The sequence below is a fragment of the Heterocephalus glaber genome, unplaced genomic scaffold (genome assembly GCF_053883595.1).
Source record: "Heterocephalus glaber isolate CG9 unplaced genomic scaffold, H.glaber_assembly_v1.0 deba00001465, whole genome shotgun sequence".
NCBI lineage: Eukaryota > Metazoa > Chordata > Mammalia > Rodentia > Bathyergidae > Heterocephalus > Heterocephalus glaber.
In genome coordinates this window covers 31298247-31319085 of record NW_028258312.1, presented here as the reverse complement: position 1 = coordinate 31319085, position 20839 = coordinate 31298247, and the positions used below count along the sequence as shown (strand labels likewise).

At 43.0% G+C, this 20839-nt stretch overlaps 1 protein-coding gene across 2 annotated transcripts in view; it reads left to right on the top strand.

Annotated features, from left to right (window-relative positions):
* The first annotated feature begins 242 nt into the window (after positions 1-242).
* Zfyve16 (zinc finger FYVE-type containing 16) overlaps positions 243-20839 on the top strand; it is a 44241-nt gene continuing 23644 nt past the window's right edge. The window contains exons 1-9 of one of the 2 annotated variants that reach the window (XM_004841600.3): positions 243-401; positions 7472-7579; positions 8208-10498; positions 11588-11684; positions 14059-14220; positions 15692-15834; positions 17610-17985; positions 19272-19394; positions 20057-20212. In XM_004841600.3, coding sequence (XP_004841657.2) covers positions 7510-7579; positions 8208-10498; positions 11588-11684; positions 14059-14220; positions 15692-15834; positions 17610-17985; positions 19272-19394; positions 20057-20212 — 3418 coding nt within the window. In that variant the 5' untranslated portion in view covers positions 243-401; positions 7472-7509. Of the gene's footprint in view, positions 402-7471; positions 7580-8207; positions 10499-11587; positions 11685-11790; positions 11920-14058; positions 14221-15691; positions 15835-17609; positions 17986-19271; positions 19395-20056; positions 20213-20839 lie in introns of those variants that run through there. The other variant, XM_004841602.4, reaches the window with a different exon arrangement.

Genomic DNA, 20839 nt, shown 5'->3' with positions numbered 1-20839 from the left:
AGAAACCAGCTGCACGGGCAGGGCGGAGTGGCTGCGGGGTGGGGGGAAGCTGCGGGCGGCGGAGACAACATCGGCGCCCAGAGAGGGCGCAGGCCCGGCGTCCGGGGACAGCGCGGTGCGTGGAAAGCAGCCCCCGCGCAGCCGGAACCTCCGGGCAGCCCCAATGCCACAGAACGGGCCGCGCTTCCGGCCCAGACCATCGGCAGTGCGCAGGCGCCGAGGCCGCGGAAGCCCAGGGAGGGGGCGTGTGCGCCCGCCGCCTCTGCGCTTGCGCGGTGTTCGGCCCGGCCGGAGGGCGCCGGCCGGAGTCGACGTCGTGCACTGCGGGGACGCCGGCCTGGGTAGCTCTTCATCCCTCAGCGCGGCGTCCTGTCGAGTTCCCCCAGCAGGGGTGTGGGGAGGTAAGAGCCCCCGTACGCCCAGGGCTGCCGTCTGGCCTCTCCTCAGCCCACTGCCCTGGCGGCTAGCGAGCGGCCGCGAAACCCGCCGGCCTCAGTGACCCAGTCGCCTCTGGCCGCGGCGGCTGCTGGACTAGCCTGGGCCGAGCCGGACCGCGGGGGGCGCTCGCGGGGGCGGGGTCCGAGCTCGGGGCGGGGGCGGGGCCGGGAGGCGGGGGCGGGGCCTCAGAGCTGCGGAGCTTTCCCAGGTGGAGGCGCTCCCCTCCCCCCTCCCCCCCCCGTAAGGTGGGGGCCTAGACTCAGAGCTGCCCACCCCGGGGGCCGGGGCCTGCAGGTGCGAGTATTGCACACTGTGCTGTGCTCGTCGTTGTGAGAGGCCAGGCCCCAAGTTTCATGCTAAATTAATCTTTACGTTTAAAGATTAATTTGTTGATCTGATAGGTTATCATTTATTCATTGGAACTTGCCTTGTTGGTAGAAGCTTAATGGTTTGATCCAATAGAATTAATCCCCCCATATTAAATTACATAGTGGTAAAAGATGAAAATTATAGGAAGGAATAAGGAAGAGTAGTCATAATTCCAGCATGTAATCAACCGCTGCTAGTATCTTAGTTTTTCTCCCTTCGTTTTCTCTTTCTTGCTTCCCTTTCTTTGCCTCCCACACACTCAGTCCTTTTTATTTTTTGAGACAGTGTTGGCTAAGTTGCCCGAGTGGCTTTCACCTTGTGATCCTTCTGCCTCCGCTTCCTGACTAGCTGGAGCATGTTCTTAATTAAGTTGATAAGCTCTTATGTACATACAGTTGAAGGGTTTGTTTTCCCTGTTTTTAAAATCCTCAAACCTACCTTTGTTGTTTTTTTATTATACAAGTAGTACATGAACAAAAATCTTTTGAAATAGTTACACTACCGATAAAGCTAAATTCCCATTCAATTATTATACCTAATCATAGTGTTGTATACTGTGATAATGCACTTCGTTAAACTTTATGATTGAGGATAATCATTTTAAAAACTATTGAGAGCAAAAGAATTTCTATTCCCTAATGAAGCATATTTACCATTTTGGAAATAAAACTCAGCAAATTAAAAATAATGATAGGGCCGGGGATTTAGCTCAGTGGTTTCACCGTCTTCTGCGCAAGCGTAAGGACCGGATTTCGATCCCCAGTACCAAAAAAATGATAAACCCACTAAATATTGAATGCATTTTTATATGTAAGCACATATTCAATTTAAAAGAAACTGCCAAACTTTTAAAAATTACTTTTTAATTAGTGCATGTTTGTGGTACATAATAATAACATTCATCTTGGAGAATTGTACATACACATCCGGCATCTGGTCCTTTTCCCTCCCCACTCCCTTCTTCACCGGGTGCCTTTCCTCTTCAGAGTCTACGACGTTTCCTACCACGGCTCTTTTATTTTGCTCTTTCAATTATGCATCAGATCGCTCAGAGAAACCATGTGATATTTAATCTTCTTTGATTTATTTCACTTAGTATTATGGTCTCAAAATCCACCCATTTTCCTACAAATATAAATACTTTTTCACTAAAAAATAACCATATCTTAAAAAGCAAAATTTAAGGGTAAGGGTGGCATTGTTTTACATTTAGGCAAATCACTTTATTGTCTGGCTTTGTAGAAAACAGCTGAATTGTCCTTTTTGCTCTTCTGTTCAGTCTGGGCTGCTGTTGTGTTGAGGTTGGCACATGTAAGGAAAACCCACCTTTGCATGGCTGTATAGTTGGAGCGAGGTCCTGGGGACCTGAATTGCTCTTGAGAGCTTTCCAGGGGTCCCCCAACTACAGTCTGAGGAGCTGATTCAACATTCTCAAATTAACGTGCTGTTTACACTTACACTGTGAGAAGCATTGCCACATTGAAAGTTCTTTGGCTTATGTTCTGCCCGGATGCTATTGTTTCTCTAATGTTAGATCAGAGACTGTGTCATTTTATTTTATTTTGTTTCATTTGTATTTTGATAGACCATAGACATAAATGCTACTTTTGGTGCCTGTATAATTTTCTGTTGTGTCCCAATGTTGATATTTAGATTTTTTTTCACCCAATGATTTGGTAAAATACCTTTGCATGCTTATTTTCAGTGGTTTTGAATTATTTTCTTAAATTTCCAAAAAGAGAATTACTAGAGCAAATATTAGAAATCTTTTTAAGGCCACTCTTACATATTGTCGCATTGTTTTCAATGTGAGAAGTTATATCGGTTTATTTTCTGTTGTCTTGAGATGCCTTTAAAAATCACATCCTTGCCAACATTGAGTAGTTTTCTTATTAAAAAACAAAAACTTTACCTTTCAATGTAGTAGCGAACAGATGTGCATTGAACACTTTTACATGATCTGACTGGCCTTGTAGATGTTATAGGTTTTTATTATCTTTTATGTTGTAAGGAGACATACTATAAGGAAAAGAACAGTTATTTTTCCTGTTTACAAAAATATATGCTTATCTGTAAAAGTAGGACATATATAAAGACATACAAAGTACCTTTGAGAGGTTTGCATACTCCTGTTCTCTGACATAAAACATTATTAACAGTTTATTTTGTTCTTCCATATTTTTCCCTTTGCTTTTGCTAATAGTATTTTTAACTTATTTGTAAAAATGTGCTTATACAGTGCATAAAATGCATTGGATATTTTTCTGTAGAAGTACATGTCAGTATGAGCAAAGCTTTGTTGCTTTGACTTTGCTTTTGTAGGGCTGGGCAGGTGTCTTGCTGTTGAGCTCTGTCTGCAGGCCCAGAGTGGCTTTGGGAACATGGGATCTTTAGTCCACTGATGTTGGGCTCCTCTCTGTTCTCCTAGGTGGGCTCATCCATTGCAGCCGCATGTTGCCTGTTTCCAAATCTGTACCTGTCTCAGCTTCTCTCCTGCTTTCCAGTTCTTCTCCAGAGCTCCTTGGTCCTCTCCTGTGTGTGCAGCCCCACCCCTTCTTTCTGGACCTCCCAGTTGAATGTCAGATCTCATGATAACATTGTATTCTCTAATTTTCTTTCTTTTTTTTTTTTTTGTACTGTGGATCAAACTTGAATCCTTGCTCTTGCAGGGCAGGCGGCAGAACCACTGAGCTAAATCCCTGGCCCTATTCTCTAATTTTCTGATCACTTCTCCCTATTTTTCATTCCTTTTTCTATTTTCTAGAGTATTTTCTCAACCTTTTTTTTTATGCTGAGGATCAACTTTATTTTCTCACACCATGATTGGATTTTTGATTTGATAGTAGTTCTAGATTTACAGAATTATGGCAAAGATAACACAGAGTTTCCAGATATTCACATTTGGTTAATTTTAACATCTTACATTACTATGGTACATTTGTCATGATTAGTGAACCAATATTCATTTGCTCTTTTCTCTTTATGCAGTATGAGGGGGTCAAACCCAAGGGCACTCTGTCACTGAGCTACATTTCCATCCCTTTTTATTTTTATTTTGAGATGGGATCTCGCTAAATTGCCCAGGTAGGGTCCTGTGATCCTCCTGCCTCAGTCTCCCTCAGTGCCTAGATTCCAGGTGTGCACTACCACATCCAACTAAGTCAATATGAACTAAAGTCCAGCTTTGTTCACGTTTCCTCAGTTTTCCCCTAATAGATCTTCTCTGTTCCCAGACCCACATTCTGCTCCAAGATACCACATTACATAAATTTTCAAATCAAGTGGGTAAATGCCTAGTAGCCTGGGAACTGGGTTGTATAGTAAGACTATTTAGTTTCCTAAGAGACTGCCAGACTGTTTTCTAAAGTGCTAAACCATTTTGCATTCCCACGAGCAACAAATGAGTTTTCTATGGCATCCTGGCAGCTCTTGGTATTGTCATTTTGAGGGATTTTAGACATTCTGATAGATGTGAGGTATTATCTGCTCAATCTGCAGTTCCCTAAAGAAAAGTGATGTTGAGCATTTTTCATATTCTTGTGTGCCATCTCTATGTCCTGGGGATATGTCTTTTCAGAACTTGCCTTCTCTTTTCCTTCAGCCCTGCTGGAACTCAGACCCAGGGTCTAATCAAGCGCTCCCCCGTGGAGGTCACCCCAGTCCCTTGCCCATTTAGGGTTTCCTATTGTCGAATTTTAGCTCTTTGTAGATTTTGGATACAAGTCCTCCATTGTGCATATGTTTTGCAAATGTCTTCCAGTCTGTGGCTTGTCTTCTCATCCTCTCAACAGTGTCTTCACACAGCAGTTGGTGCTGCTGCTGCTGCAGTGCTGGGAGGCCTCCATAAGATATTACTCACCAGCTCTTTTCTCATGGTTTATGGCAGTGATAGGGAATCTTTTAGAGACCGAGAGCCCAAACTACAACCCCGAACCTATTTATTCAACACAAAGTGCCAACACTGCAATTGAACCTAAATATTGAGGTTTTAGTTTAGAAAAATCAACCTGTACATTAACATCTTTTGTCTTAAAAGAAAAACACAGTAACGTATGCCATAGATTTGCCGCCACTGGTTTATGGTGTTGGTATATATTGAAAAACTCATTACCAAACCTAAGGTTGTGTAGATTTTCTCCTAAGTTTTATTCAGAAAGTTTTATAATTGTTTGCATTTTGTTTAGGTCTCCTATCCATTTTGAGTTAGTATGTAAGGTATAAGGTCTGTATTGAGGTTTATACTTTCGCATAGGGATTCCAGATTTTTTTCAGCATCCCTTGTTGAAGAGACCACCTTTTCTTTATTAAAATGCCTTAGCATCTTTGGGAAAGAGAAGTTGGTCTGCTTCTGGAGTCTTGTTTCACCATTTCTTTCTTTTCTCTCTGAGAATATTCTGAAAGTTTTCTCCTGCTTCCTACATTGTCTCTTCTAATACCTTCTGTTACCGCCCTGGTGCCTGTGCTTTACGCACTATTGGGTATAAACACAGGTCAGTGGAAATGAAGGGCTGTACTCCACTGAATGAGGGTGCTGTGCCTTGTTGCCCAGAGCACCCCGAAGTGTGCCTGTTGCTCCAAGTTCACTGCCTGCCTTGCCACTGCTCCTTTGGAAATTGACCTCTATCTCACTCCCTGCTCTTTGTTTGGGGTTCAGTAGCTTCACTATAGTGTGTCTTGGTGTGCATTTTTCTTTTTTCTTTCTTTCTTTTTTTTTGGTACCAGGGATCAAACTCGGGACCTTGCGCTTGCAAGGCAGGCGGTGGAACCACTGAGCTAAATCCCTGGCCCTGCATTTTTCTTTCTATTGTTTGGTATAATGTGTTTACCATGTTGAGTTTTTCATCAGTTCTGGAAAGCCTGCATGGTCTTTCAAATGAAGTTGTTTCTACTCTCTTTTCTCCCTGTGGGACTCTATTCTTGTTCTGTTTGTGTCTCTTTAACTTTTTCATATTTATTTCTTCATTTTGGGTACTATCCTCAGTAGATCTCCCAATTAGTTCCATTCGCTCTTGAGCTCTAATCTTTTTTTTTTGGTATCAGGGATTGAACTCAGGACCTTTGTGCTTGCAAGGCAGGCGTGGTGAGAGCTCTAATCTTTTTAACCTGTGTATAAATCTCTGTCTCTCTCCTCTCTCCCTCCATCCTCCCTCCCACCCTCTTTTTCAGGCGAGATTGGTTCTCTTCAAGGCCTCTGTCATTTGTTATCTTTTCCCCTCTTTCCCACTCCTGTCCACCATTCAACCATTCAGTAATGTGTCTTTTCTTTGTACTTGCTGTTACACAGTTATATTGTTTTATTGTGTTTTTACAAAAGTAACAGTTTGTAACAGATTGGAAATGTAAACAAAACAAAAACCCTAGTCATTTCTCATAGACAGGATGATGAACAGTGCCGCGAAGTTCTTCTGGATTAATGTAACAGGTTATTTTCTTCTTAGGTCGTTTAACTTGTCCATCTGTGCTTGAATTTCCTACAGACATGTAGTTAGTTCTGCAGTTTTGATTAGACTCAGGTCAGTGTAGGTAGGAGTGTTTTCGGTGGTGGTGCTCTTACACGTTTGTTTATGGGAAACCTGTCACCAGCTCAGCTCTGCTGACCTCCTCCCCACCTCCTGAATGAAGCTCCCATCAGCCTTGCCCTCTGACAGCCTTAACATACCTACTTCATTAATTGCATTAAGGATGATGAAGAAATGAGTTTTAAAATTTTAGGGCCGGGGACTTAGCTCAGTGGTGCCGCCGCCTGCCTCGTAAGTGCAGGGTCCTGAGTTTGATCCCCAGTACCAAAAAAAAAATTTAGCATCCTTCAGCCATTATTAATGGGAATTCTTATCCAGCCTAGGCAACTGAGCAAAACTGTGGGGGACAGGTGGACCGCAACTATTTTATTACCCTGAACTTATGTTTTGTAAAGAAAGGGCAGGGCAGACCTTGGCCCATAATTAATAATTTTCAGAGTAATAGTTTGGTGCCCTAGCAATCCTCTAATGAACAGTGTTTTGTTTTTTGTTTTAGTGTCCTTACGATTTCTTGGGTCTTTGAAAAATCTGATTGATTTTTTTTCAGTCTTTTGTGGTCTTCATTCGTTTGATATTCAGTTGTCCTATTGAGGCCAGTGAGAGCCCTTTCAGCCTGGCCTCTGTCCCATGAGGTTATCCTATTTGTCACTGAGAGATTTTTTTTTTTTTTTGGTACCAGGGATTGAACTCCGGACCTTGCACTTGCAAGCCAGGCGCTGGAACCACTGAGCTAAATCCTTGGCCCACTGAGAGGTTTTTGTAGAGTGTCTCAGGCTTAAAGGTTCATCCACTTTATGCCTCTTTTTATAAAACTTTTAGTTTTCTATGTAGTATTTTTATTTGTATGTAGTATATTTTATATTATTTTACATGTGATATTTTTAAGTATTTTAGCTTTTCATTGTGAATTCTTTGATCCATAAGTTATTTAGATAAGTGCTTTGAAATTCATAATGGCTTGTGCATGGAAAAGTTAATAGAGTTTTCCATACATAGAGTTCTTCTGCCTAAATTGTAGACTTCACAAATAAGTGCTACTAAATGTAATTTTTGTTTCTATTTCCTGTGTTTCCTAGGATGGAATAATAGATGGTATAACATTTATATTTTAGAGAATTAAGCAAAATACACTTTTTATTTTCCAGACATACAAGAATTAAATTCTGAGTACGTTAGAGGTAAGATGGATCGTTATTTTAAAGCAGCTGTCAGTGACTTGGACAAACTCCTTGATGACTTTGAACAGAACCCAGGTTTGTTGGTTTCCCCTTTTGCCTCTACCAGGATTTTTAAATGTCTGTAATTCACTTATCTCAGGTATAGAGTGCTCTTGGCAAAATGTGATTTCCATTTTGGTCACATTGTTATCTTCTGAAAAAAGTTCTCCTGTTTTGTTATATAACATATTAGTTTATTCTCATGCAAAATGGAGCGAGTAGCCAGCAATAGAAGTCGGGGAACTAGTAGTTGCTTTGCAGATACAAGTTTAGCTAAAGCAAGAACCATCAAACCGATTCATGAGCATGCTAAAAGTACTTTGAAAGCAGGTCACAAGTTGAGTTCGAGAAGTGGCATTTTCCTCAGAGTAAAGGCAAGGAAACAGGGAGCCGAACAAAGAAGGTTGACTGTCAGCTCTTCCTTAGACTAGATTAGTAGTGTAACTGAGTCATAAGTGGAATTTCTCTCACTTTATGACATCACTTTATATTCAATCACTTTTATATTCTATCACTTTATATTCAAGAGTAAAAAGCAGAAAATACAGTACTTTAAAGCCAGAGACAGTCTATTTAGTTTAGAAGTCTTACAAAACATATTGTCTTGATCATTTTTATTTGATTTGGGTGTCCTGAATAATTTTGTGTCTCTGTTTTCGATTAGATGAACAAGATGATTGCCAAGGTGTTCCGAATGCATATGATTCTAAGAACTGCTCAGTCCCTTCAGAGGTGACTCCTTCACAGCCACCTTCAGTGCTACCAAAGGACCGGCAAAGTGCTGGCGGTCATGGCTCCTCAGAAACATGCTGTGAAGCGAAGGAGAGTTCCCTCGGTGAAAAAGCACTCCAGGGACTGACTTTTGCACAGAATGAGAAAAATGTAGCAGGACTGGACCTCCTCTCTTCCGTTGATGCTGGGGCTTCACATGGCGTCCCGTCTTCGTACATGAGATGTAGTAAACCTGTCTGCGACCTGATAAGTGACACGGGTAGCTTGGCTCGTGCAGCTAACAGTGAAGAAGATTTTAAAAAACTACTGCCAGGTGACTTCAAGTCTAGTGGAGATTCTTTGCCTGGACTGGATTCCTCTGCAGTTTCAGATGCTCTCTCTGTCCCATCAGCAGACAATGGGAATGGTCCTGTCGCAGAAGAACAGAATGATGTGAGCTCTGACTTACAGAACAAAGAAGGTGGTGGTACCGAAGAATCGGTTATAAAGGTAGAAACCACACTTTCAGACTCTTGTAAATATGATGGAACCGAAAATTTAAAGGATGAAGAGATCTTTAGTCAGTTAGACCCAGTTGTTGACTCTAACGTGACCTCTGTTTTGACTGAGCAGAGTTCCAGAATTTGTGATACCAAAGATAATCTACAATACAAGAGCCCGCCGGGGGATTTATTCAAAGATGGTGGCTGTTTGGGGAAACAGGAAGTAGATTTGGTGACGGAGGAAGTAGATATAATGGTTGCACCTGCCACTGAATGCTTAAAAGGAGGAGGCGGCACAAGTGCTTTGCCTTGCGAAAGTCTTCCAAAAAATGAAAGTTTGTACCTAAGTGACTCAAACTCAAGAGATGAAAATTTCAAATTACCTGACTTTTCCTGTCAGGAAGATAGAACTGCTATGTCTATAAAACAGTCTGCAAAAGACGACTCCAGAAATTTAGACCGTAAAGATAATGATGCAATCCACAATTCCCCGTCAGCTCTCCATATTTCCAGTGAAGCAGCACTCTCCTCGTTGTCCTGTGTTTCAGTACCTGGCTCTTTGTGCAGCTCAGTCATTGACAGTAAAGCACATGGTGACTGTTTACCTCAGCAGGAACCCAAGGATCATATACAGCATACAGGGATGGTGCATGAGGAAACGCGGGAGAATGCTGTTCTAGACAGGGAGCCAGTTGGGCAGGCTGATCTTATGAAAGAGGAAAAATGTAAAAACACACTTCTTCAGCCAGAACATGAAGAGAGGAGAGAGGGAAAGGTAGAACCTGAGCAGATGGGAATCGGAGCTGAGGCTTTGGGTGCCCCCGGTCCCCCCAGTTCCTCCACAACTGCAGGGTCCCAGCTGGAGCTATTGGGGGCTGAAGCCCCCGGCTGTCAGGCTGGTTGTGCCGGTCTCACTTTCTTAGGCAGTGACATGGATGAGCAGGACTTAGACTACTTCAATATTGATGAAAGCATGAGAAATGGCACACTCGTTAGTGACGCCGAGCTGGATGCCTTCTTGACAGAACAGTACCTTCAGACCTCTAACTTAATGTCTTTTGAAGAAAATGTAAATGACTCAAAATCTCGTATGAATCAGATAGATATGAAAGACCTCGGTGATGGAAATGTCAGTGATATTTATTGCAAAGTGGAAGCAGGAGCCACTGGGGAAAGTGATGGTATTAATATGATTTGTGAAACAGTTGATAAACAAAGTCCAATAGACAACAGTGTCCTTTGTGTACAGGAAAGAAGCACAGTTCCCATTGAACAAGGGTCCCTTACCAGCCCAGCTGAGATGCCAGATGAGCTACTGGGCTCTGATGTTAGCAGCCAGTCTGTGCATGTTGGAGGGGCTAGACCTAAGCAGTCCAGTAGCCTTGCATCACGAGCAAGGGTCTCCAAGGACCTGAGGAAGCCAGATGTTCCGAGTGCGCCAGAAGGTGAAGCCAGCTTAGCAGATGCCATTGCACCACCTCCATGTCCTCCCGACTCTGCGGGTGACGCTCAGGCCAGCTTCAACTCTAACTACATTGATATAGAAAGCAATTTGGAAGGCAGGTCCAGCTTCCTAACTCCAAATGAAGATTCTCTGCCTGAAAATACTTGCAAAGAAGACATGGCTTTGGGCCAGAAACAGCCTAATTGGGTTCCTGATTCAGAAGCTCCAAACTGTATGAATTGCCAGGTCAAATTTACTTTTACAAAACGGCGACACCACTGCCGAGCATGTGGGAAAGTGAGTTACAGAAATCTTCATCTTTTTTTCTTGGTGCTAGGGCTCAGGCCCAGGGCTTCACATGTAGTAGACAAGTGCTCCACCCCTGAGGTCCATGCTCAGCCCAGCGCTTTTATTCTTTGAGGCATTTTTAATGAAATCTGATGACAGGAAAGGCTGATAAACAAGGCTACATGATTGTGCTTAAAGTCATTGCCTTTCATCTCATAGTCATCTCATCCTGGAAATCAGTGAAGAACTCCCATTTCGCAGATTATCTGATGGCTGAGTAAATATCCTATTATCATGGATATCTGTGAGGAACACTTACTGCTTTGCGAAAGCTAAGAATGCGTCCTTATCTGTCTAATACTTGCACAGCACACTCAGTCAGACCCCCCCCCTTGTCCTTGAACACCTAATTTAAGAGCACTCTGCAGCTTGCATGGTGATTGCTGCCCAGGGAAACACTGACAGCAGGTGCAGCCGGCCTCGCAGCAGTCATCGGTGCAGAGGCTGTCTGTAACTAAGGAAAGCGCCTGAGGCATAGGATGCACTTTCTATTTAGCATTTTTCACTAAGGTGTTGGTTACTGACCATCCTTCTTATCCTTAGCAAAATAATTCTCTACTTGTAAAGGTTCTAAATAAGAATTACAGAAAATTTTATTAAACTTACACACTGGAAATTTTTATTCTCTTTTCAATGAACAGAATTAAAGGAATTTTTATCAGAGATATAAATGACAGAACCACATTTAAATTAAATCATTTAAGAATTTTACTTGTGATGGTGATTAGGAAAATATGATGGTACCTTGGCTTATGAGCGTAATTTGTTCCACGATTTTGGGAAAGATGGCCACCTTTGTGTTTATGTGGGAAAGATGGCTGCAGTCTTGTTTGTCACCCAATGCAAAGTTTGCAAACAAATTTTGCCAGAGGCTTTTGTTTGAGAATGAGATTGTTTGCCAACAAAAGTGTTCGCGAACCAAGGTTCCACTGTAAATCATAAAGAACGGGGGCTTTGGTTAATAAGGTTTGGGGTCTCTAGTATGCTTCAAGTAGTATGCTTGAAACAAACACAAATTTGGTATTTCATTTTCTATAGGTATTTTGTGGTGTCTGTTGTAACAGGAAGAGTAAGCTGCCTTATCTAGAAAAGGAAGCAAGAGTGTGTGTAATCTGCTATGAGACTATTAACAGAGGTGAGTACTCACTTGACTGTTTTCCTCCAGTAATTGAATATGCCTTACAAACGACTGGATTGTGACAAAGATGAACTTCTCTATTTCCTCAAGGCAAGGACCTAGTGTTGGCTTATCTGGCTTAGGTGGGACCCAAGGCTTGGTTTCTCTTTTTGTTCCACTCTCACAATTAACACTACCAGTCTGCAAAGGAAGCGTTCAGTTTCTGGAGTGACAGTGCATTACCTTTTAACAGGTACCAAGTCCTTCCTGCTGCACCTCGTCTGCTTGTCTGTTTTTGTCATCATCGTCATCATCGTCATCATGAGCTAAACATTTATGACGTCCCCACCAGTAAACAGTACTCGGTGTTGTGTATTGATGGCACGAGGCGAGTGATAGTTCCACCCTTTAGAATAACCTAGACTGGAAGAAGATCGGCTGTAGTTGTCTGATTCTGTAAGCTCATGGGACTGCCACCTTGTTGCACGCATCTGTCTGCCATGTCCCTTCTCACTGTACAGTGTCCTGTGTTGCTTCCATCATGTCCATGCCTCTTGCTGACTTCCATTGTCAGCGTGGTCCCGGGGTCTCTGCGTTCTCAGGCTGTGTGCACACGTGTGTGTTATCTTGTATTTCCCCCCTAAATATGTTCTTTTAAGTACTTCTTACACCTTCAAAGATTTGTTGACAGTTAATTCCCAGAAAATACTATGTGGGCTTTTTCTTTTTTAACCAGACCTGTGCATTAGCTCAGGCACTTCTTTCTGCTAGCCAGCAGAACACATACATGGCAATACTCGGTTTTTTTCTTTTGAATGAAGGTAAATTTTTTCATCAGTTCTCCAAAAATCTCTGATGCGAGTCTGTTAGCCTGAGGTGAGCTGCTTTCTTCTCTGGTGCTGACGCATACTCCAGAAGATGACGGTGCAAATCGTCTTGTTTCGCTGGTGTTGCTCAAGAGCAGGTTAAGCGCTTCTTGGTGGCCTGTTTGCTCTTAATCTGGTTCAGCAGCCTCAAAGCTGACGCCTGCTGTACTGTTGGCCAAGGCAATATGTGTGAATTCAGAAATTTTAGAGCAGGTGCCCACATAATTCTCTCCCCCACTTAAAAAATGAAGATAGAGATTTCATGTATTATTTGAGTTGACAGGTCAGATTTTTGGATGAGCATTAAGACATATTCTGACTGTAAGGTCCAAGAGGGGAGAAGTCATAATCATTAAAAAGATTCAGGATACTGATAATCAATGCTTCTTCGCCTTATTAAGGACATTGTAGAATGAGTTTAGTTACAGTATTTGTTCTATTTATTCTGTCTTGTTATAGGATAAAGTTTCATTTATGGGACTATTTGTAGGTAATTTCTATTGGTTGAAAATGGAAGAAGTGACTGAGTAGTGTTTTCTGATGAGAAAGGTGACTCGGGCTGCGAGACACAGGGAAGGGATGGCAGGGAAGATTCTTGCACAGAAGTGCAGGTAACAGGCCCTTGTGGCGCGGTCGAGTGAGTTTTAAGGAACTGTGCACGTGAGTACCAGTAGGTGGACGGGGCGAGCTGGAGAGGACTTTGAGACCCAGAGTGGAGGGCGCGTGAGTCCCCTTGGTGCTGTCCCTGCTCTCTGAGGCGGCACGGAGAGGAGGTGGGCTGGGGAGTGCTCTCCTGAAGCTTGTGCATGGAGAGGCGCTCACATGGTGAGGATGCCCTTGAAGGCAGCTTAAACTGCAAGAGGCCAGTGCCAGACTGGTGGTGGGCGGGCAGGCAGCTAGTGCAGGGCCCTGTGGGAGCAGTGAAGGCAGAGAGGGAAGCTGCGCAGGCATCTGTCAGAGGAGCCCTGGGGGAGCGGGCGCTCCTCCGCAGAGCTGCGTTAGGGTTGCAGAGAGGAGGTCAGCCGGCATCGGGATGGAGCAGGAGGTGGGTGCAGATTGCGTTGGTCTCGTGGACCATTTTAACAACCTTTCACTCCCCTTAGGAAGCCATTCAAGGATTTTCTTCTTTCTGTTTTCCGGTGCTGGGCCTCCTGCGCACTAGGCCGGCACCCTACCTCTGAGCTGCGTTCCCAGCCCATTGATGGATTTTTAACTAAGCACCGGCAAGACAGAGACTTGTGTCTGAAAGAAACCCTCTGCGCCATGCAGGAAGCAGACGTGGTAAACCGCGTCTTGGTCTGCAGTGGCCTAGAGCGTGCCAGGCGTTCGTGGAAGTGACGGGTGGTGGCCGTCAGCCCCACGCTCCCCGGCGCTGTCAGTGCTGAGGTAGTCACTCAGACAGTGTCTGTGCCACATGCCAGTTCTGGTTCCTTTCTCTGTACAACTTGAAAGATCAAATATTTGTCCCAGTTTACTCTCAAGTTCAAAGCCATGTGAGATTCTGACACTGCTCTTCCCCTGTCCAGCTCAGGCCTTTGAAAGGATGATGAGCCCCACTGGCTCCAGTCCGCAGGCTCATCACCCTGGCGACTCTGCTGCCAGCCCGGCCCTGCAGGAGCCCCAGCCGACCAGTGTGCCTTCTCCGACAGCTTTGCCCACCTCAGCTCTGAAACAGCCCAGCGCTGAAGGTAACAGGAAGCACATAGCGCATGTACATAGAACCCATCTGGGGTTGTCAGGGACCGGGCAGACGGAGAAAGCAGACTGAGTCTCAGGAGGGAGTTGGTGCCGGGCATCAGTGCGTGTGTGTCAGAGGCGAGAGGAGCCAGAGCGCATGCTCAGGTGCCCAGAGACAGACAGAGAAGCAGCACCACCCCTGCGGTGGAACCCAGAAGAGCAGAGGGAGGCTTCCTGAGCTGGACCGTGGTGCTTAGGGAACGCTTGGCCCGCAGACCTGGGAGCAGGCGTGTACATCTCACGGCCGAAGCTGTGAGCAGTGCTGGGGCCGTCCAGGGCCTGCAGGGTGTGCAGGACGAACACAGGAAGGTGGTGGGAACACGGTGGTGCTGGGAGTTCACCTGTGTCCTGCAGCACCTGCTGCGGGGTCCCGGCAGGCAGGACCTGAGCATGGGCAGCAGTCAGCGCGGGGCTGGCAGCCACCCTTCCAGGCCTCAGCCCAGCAACCACAGTAGCGTGGAGAGGGCACGTGAGGGTTTTAGAGACACGGAATAATAACTGAGGTACTTCCTGTGCTTCGAAAACTTGTTTTATTTCTTCTAGTTTTTTATTTAATTATTTTTAATCTATTTTACCACAATAATAAAATGTGTTTTAAATCTAAATACTTTTAAATCTTTGAGTTGTATGTTACTTTCTCATTTAGAATCTTGAGTAAAGCCCATTTAAACATCATCTGGGGACTGAAGATTGTAGTGTGCTAGAAAATAGTGATAAATATCAGCTTCAGGCAGATTTGGATCCTCTGGCAGTTATTTTTGGACTTTATCACTCAGTGACTGTTTTTTATTGTAACTGAATAAGCAGTTCATCTACATGGTTGTGTATTATAGCTCTAAAGGTGAATAAATTTGTGTCTAAAAAGTATATCAACAACCTAAATTAATTTATAAAAATGTTACCAAAAAAAGTTACAAATGCTAGAAAGATACCTTACTTCATATGTATAAGGCTTTGTATCCACATTATAAGAACGGAACCAGTATCACTTCTCTGTTAAATAAATCACCTCTTGAATGTACATATGATCCTGTTTCCTTTTTCAGTCTTTCGCTTCAGTGTTTTTCTTTGTTACCTGGTGTGTTCTCATGATGGCTTTTCAGCCCTGTGCCTTAGTCCCTAAGTTTTATTCAGTCATGACTCCTTGATCCCCACCCAGCCTCCGTGATGTAGGCTTCAGGTCTTCTGGTGTGATCTCCATGCACACTTGGCCATCATACTTCCTGTGTGTGAAATTCACAGAAAAGGGCTCTGCTCAGTATGACAAATCACGAAAAGCCTTTTCTCTAGGCCTTCACAGCCTGAGAGTACAGGTCTTGCCGTTGGATAGCCAAACACTCTTGAAGACATTTCCTGGCCATTCAGCATCTCATTGTTGCAGTGCAGCCAGACTGAAATGATTTACTGTCCCCCCGATTCTAGGACTGGGCTCCAGAGAACAGAAGAGAGTGTGGTTTGCAGATGGCATCCTGCCTAATGGTGAAGTTGCAGATACAACAAAACTGTCATCTGGAAGTAAAAGATGCTCTGAAGACTGCATTCCTCCCTTACTGGCTGTGCCCACGGTAGGGAACAGAAGTCACTTGTTTGTGACAGAAAATCATGTTCATAGACGACCTCTCATGTGATTGTCAGTGGCCTGTCTTTGGAATGCTGTGGGTCTCCTGACCTAAGAAACATGCAGGCAGACGTTGCATTGCGCTCTGTGGACGCTGTGTTAGTTACCACAGGAGGGAGGCTTCGGCGACCCTGCACGGAAGGTCCTCTGGCACCAGTTTTGCAAGTCAGACGATTGTCAGTGTTGTGTAATTAGTGTGTGCAGGTATAAAGCTACTGCGCACTTCATAGACTCTAGGGGACTGTAACATAACCTTTATATCCACTGGGAAACCCAAACTTCATGGGATGGGACTGCAGCGATCTGGAACTGAACCCACAGTGTCCCTGAGGAATGTGCTATTGATGTAGTGAATATTGTTTCAGATTTCACCTTTTTTCTTTTTATATTAGTTTAAGGCAGTGGTTTTCAAACTTTTTTGTCTCAGGATTCCCTTATATTCTAAAAGATATTGAAGACCTCCAAGGACTAAACGATATGTAGATTATACCTACTGATAATTATTGTATATTTAAAATTAAAATTGAGAAAATTAAAAACATTTAATTTAAAAATAATCCATTACATTGGTAGAAATAATACTTTTAGGAAAAATAATATTTTTAAACCAATAGTTTAGTAAGAATTACGTTGTTTTATGTTTTTGCAGGTTTTTTTCCTTTTTTGTGATGTTGGGGATAAACCCAGGGCCTCAAGCATACTAGGGAAGCACTTTACCACTGAGCTACACCCCGACCCTTGTAAATTTCTTTAATGTGTGACTCAGTAGAAGACAGAGTCTCACATTGGCTTCTCCATTGAGTGCTTTGGAACGTTTTTATTATATGAAGGAGATCCTATGTGCTCACTTCGGCAGCACATATACTAAAAATATATGAAGAAGATTCTAGGGTCTCATTGGTTCCCTGAGAAGATCTTGGGGACCCAGAGATCTCTGGGCCATATTTCGAGAACGCCTGCTGTAGAGAAATGTAACTGAGATGTAGTAACTTAGACTAATAGTGATTTAATGTTTTGTCAGACATTCAGAAAAGTATCTGCTGGGTATAGTCATGCTTGCATTTGTGCAGATGTGCTAGGTTTAAACAGAAGATGCATCATCTATGACATTTGTAAGAAGGAGTTCCTGAGCTAGTATGCTCCTTACCTAGCTGCCTCTCCCAGTCAACAGTTCAGCAGAATGAAAGTTCTAAACAGGCTGGTAAATAGCACTTGAGTTCACGACTGGTTTTCATTTAACATTGATTCTGGCTAATTAAAAAAGAAAGTGGTTCTTTGAAGTGGACTTGGCAGGTAGTTTATTGTAGGTGGTTGCTACTGTGCAATGTATCTGCTTCCTACCCACCTCCCTCCTCCCTCCCTGCTCTCCCTTTGTCCCCTGCCCGTCTTAGATGAGAAGGGTCTTGAACTGAGTCACTTGCTCACTATGTGATTTGGAACAGGGCCCCAGCTTCTTGCTCTTCTCCTGTCTATGATATTCCAGTCAGTAGTACCTTCCTGAGCGGGCAATAAAGCAAAACCCCGTGCTCCTTAATGCCATAGACTCTGGAACTCAAAGCAGCAAGATGGTACTGTTTCTTGGGAAGTGTGACTGTAAAATTTATGCACCCATTCTGGTTTTTAAGTATTCTGATTAACAGGATATACTTGCTACAGAGATGAGCATTTTATGATTGAACAGAGAGCATGAACTTACTTAATTTTTTATTCCATATTTTATAGATGGTAAACACAGTGGACCCTGCCTGTTCTACCACAGTGGAGAAACCAAACAATAAGCTAGGAGACAGTTCAAGAAACGAGAGCATTGGGAGTCCTGTTTCCCATGTCCCGTCTGTGGAAAAACTGCCGACAGACATGGGAACCGTCACGTTACCTTCTGCTTCTCTTACCCTGGATGATGATGTTTTTGCAGAAATTGAGGCACCATCCAGTTCTCTGGGTGTCACAGTTAACAGCATTTTTCTGGTGACTGGTGTTTCAGATTACGGGTTACTGTGTTGTGTTGACAAGCATGTTTGCAGCAAGATCAGTCTCCTACCTGATGATGAGCATGGTTTGCCCCCACTTCTGGGTGCTTCTGGAGGTCAGGGATCAGGTAGGAGAGCAGCTACTTTAAATTTAAAAAGAATGCTTTTAGAAAGAGGGTACTGATGAATTTTTTTGTCTGCAAAGGATTTTTTTATAGCTTAGACAATTTTGTTATAAGTACTGGGGCTGATAACTTTATTTGACAAAAAGTTATTATGTAAAAGCAAACCCTGAAGGATTTGAACTTTTATGATTCATTTATCATGTTTGTGTCCCTAATTTAGAATGAGTCAAAATCCAATACAGTAGGAAACTCAGACTTTCAGAAATGTTCCCGCTATATTAGCATTTTGACTGTAGGTCTTTTTCTAAAGAAGGCTAATACCCGAAGAAAACGAATATTGACAAAACCAGGAATTGTAGCCAGGCATGGTGGTACACACCTATAACCCAGCACTGTGGGAGGCTGAAGCAGGAGGATTGCAGGTTCAAGCCCAGCCTGGGCAACTTGGCAAAACTCTGTCTCAAAATAAAAAATTTGAAAGCTCTGGGGATGCACCTCAGTGTGAAGTGCCTGGATCTAGTTACCAGTACTGCCAAAAAAAAAAAAAAAAAAAAAAATCCAGGGGGGAGTTTGAGTTCCTCATGATCGCTAAGTCCTTTAAGCTGGAGACTGTGTGTCCAGCCCTCACCCAGGGTGGTCCTGGGAGAGACACCTGCCACCTTGGCCTTCCGCTGCGTGCTGATGCGGTGCCCGTGGCCCTCTGCATGGCAGTTAATGTAGGGAGTGAGTGATGCTTAGGGTCTCTGTTCTGTCCTGAGGACCAGTGTGGCAGCACAGCTTCCTGACCAAAGTCGTGAACCTTCTTTGTTCTTTGCATGTTGGTTGCTGTGCTCTTGTGTTTTGTGGTTTTGTTGCACCTGTCACTGCCATAGACAGGTAGCAACCAGCAGCAAGTATATCTTGGGTCTAGGTTGTCTCAGACTTGTAAATTTCAGACGTTAGGATTGGAGCGACCAACAAAGGAGAATGCACTTTTGACAAAAATGTTTTAAAGCTTAAAAATACTAAAATTTTATAATTGTGCCATTTACCGTGTTTTGTGTATATGCCATATCCAATATAATATGTCAAATTTATGTTTTACAGTATTAAAATCTATTCTGGATAGGAAAGTAAAAACTGAGTGTATAACAGTTACACAGGATGTTAGTTGATGTTAGGAAGCCTGTTTGCTTTGGTTTTTAAACTTGATTGGGCCTTTGGTGGCCTTACATATGTGTGGGGTTTTGTTTCATTGTGAATGTGTCCAACACGATATTGACCCTGATTGGCATTTTACTTCTGCTTAGTGCCTGCGGTAGAAGAGCACCCGTCTCCGGAACAGATCAGTTCACTGCTTCAGAGTGAAGGATCTCCTCCTGCCACCTTTGTCTTAAACGCAAATCTGCTTGTGAATGTCAGATTAATACTTTGTAAGTAATGATTTATCTTTCTCTGCTTAATTGGTAAGCAAGATTTCTAAAGTAATTACATCTTCAAATCAGATTTTGACTGAAAAATAAGGGAAAAATAAGCAAAATTTGATGCTGGCTGCAGATAGACTGCAAATTCATTTTCCAAGTGTGCATCCAGTGGGACTTGCTGTGAGTTTACAGATTCTTAGCAGCATCCTAGTTCAGATCATGGGCTTACAGCTGAGGTATATTTGATGTGTACTGTGCAATTACTATTTCTGTAGCTTTTAGATAAATTGAACTTTGGTAAATGAGAGAAGTGAGAATCATGTCTTACTTAGCAGCGATAAAAACAGTAATTGTGGTGTAATTGAAAGTAAGGAAGTAAACAGTCTCCTCTATTCAGCAATGCATTTATAAACTTTGCCTTCGCTTAGAAAATAATTAATTTTTGACACTCTACATTCGGCAAGTTAGTGCATCTTTTTAGTGTTATTATTTCACTCCATAAGGTAGTCCTTTTTATTTTCTTAGGTGAATCTTACACAGTTCAACTTAAGGTTTTTATGAAGAGAATTTTGGGAAAGTACGGGTTTGAAAAGTGCTTTATGCAGAAACAATGTTTAGTTTCTTCAGTTAACAGAAGTTGGCATTTACAGTTGTATGCTTTTATTCCTCAGATTCCTCAGATAAATATTGGTACTTCTCCACCAATGGATTGCATGGCCTGGGACAGGCAGAGATTATTATTCTGTTGTTGTGTTTGCCAAATGAAGATACAGTTCCCAGGGACATCTTCCGACTGTTCCTCACCATGTACAAGGATGCGCTCAGAGGTACAGCGCTCACTTCAAACTGTGCAGGGGAGGAAGGGGTGGATAAGTGAAGGCGCTTGTGGTCTGGTCTGCCACCTACACTGCAGATTCATTTTGTGAAAAGAATTCTGATTCCTTAAAAGAGCATTTTTAGTCTCCTTTTAAACTAGCATTTTATGTAATGAGTGAGTATAGAGATTTTTTTTTTAAGTTTAAAAAAGAAATATATTTAATCCCTTAATTTTTCTTTCTTTTTTTTGGGTACCGGGGATCGAACTTGGGTCCTTGCGTTTGCAGGGCAGGCAGCGGCACCACTGAGCTAAATTCCTGGCCCTTAATGCCTTAATTTTTAAATATATCCATGTACTGTTCTTACCATCCGTACCAGATTGGGGCACATGATAAATTTTCTTGTGATCATCCAGGAAAGAGGAAAATTTTAAGGCATGTAAGATTGGAAACATTTTCAAATTTTTGTTCCCAGTCCCCAGTATCCAGCAGTAACTGAGTTTTGCACACAGAGTGTCTTAAATAGATGCATCTTTAAAAGTAGAAATAAGAAAATAAAATGGTACATTGCTTTTGGTTTACATTGGGACATCATACTCCAAACATTGCATCACAACAATAATAAAAGAGCTTAAAATC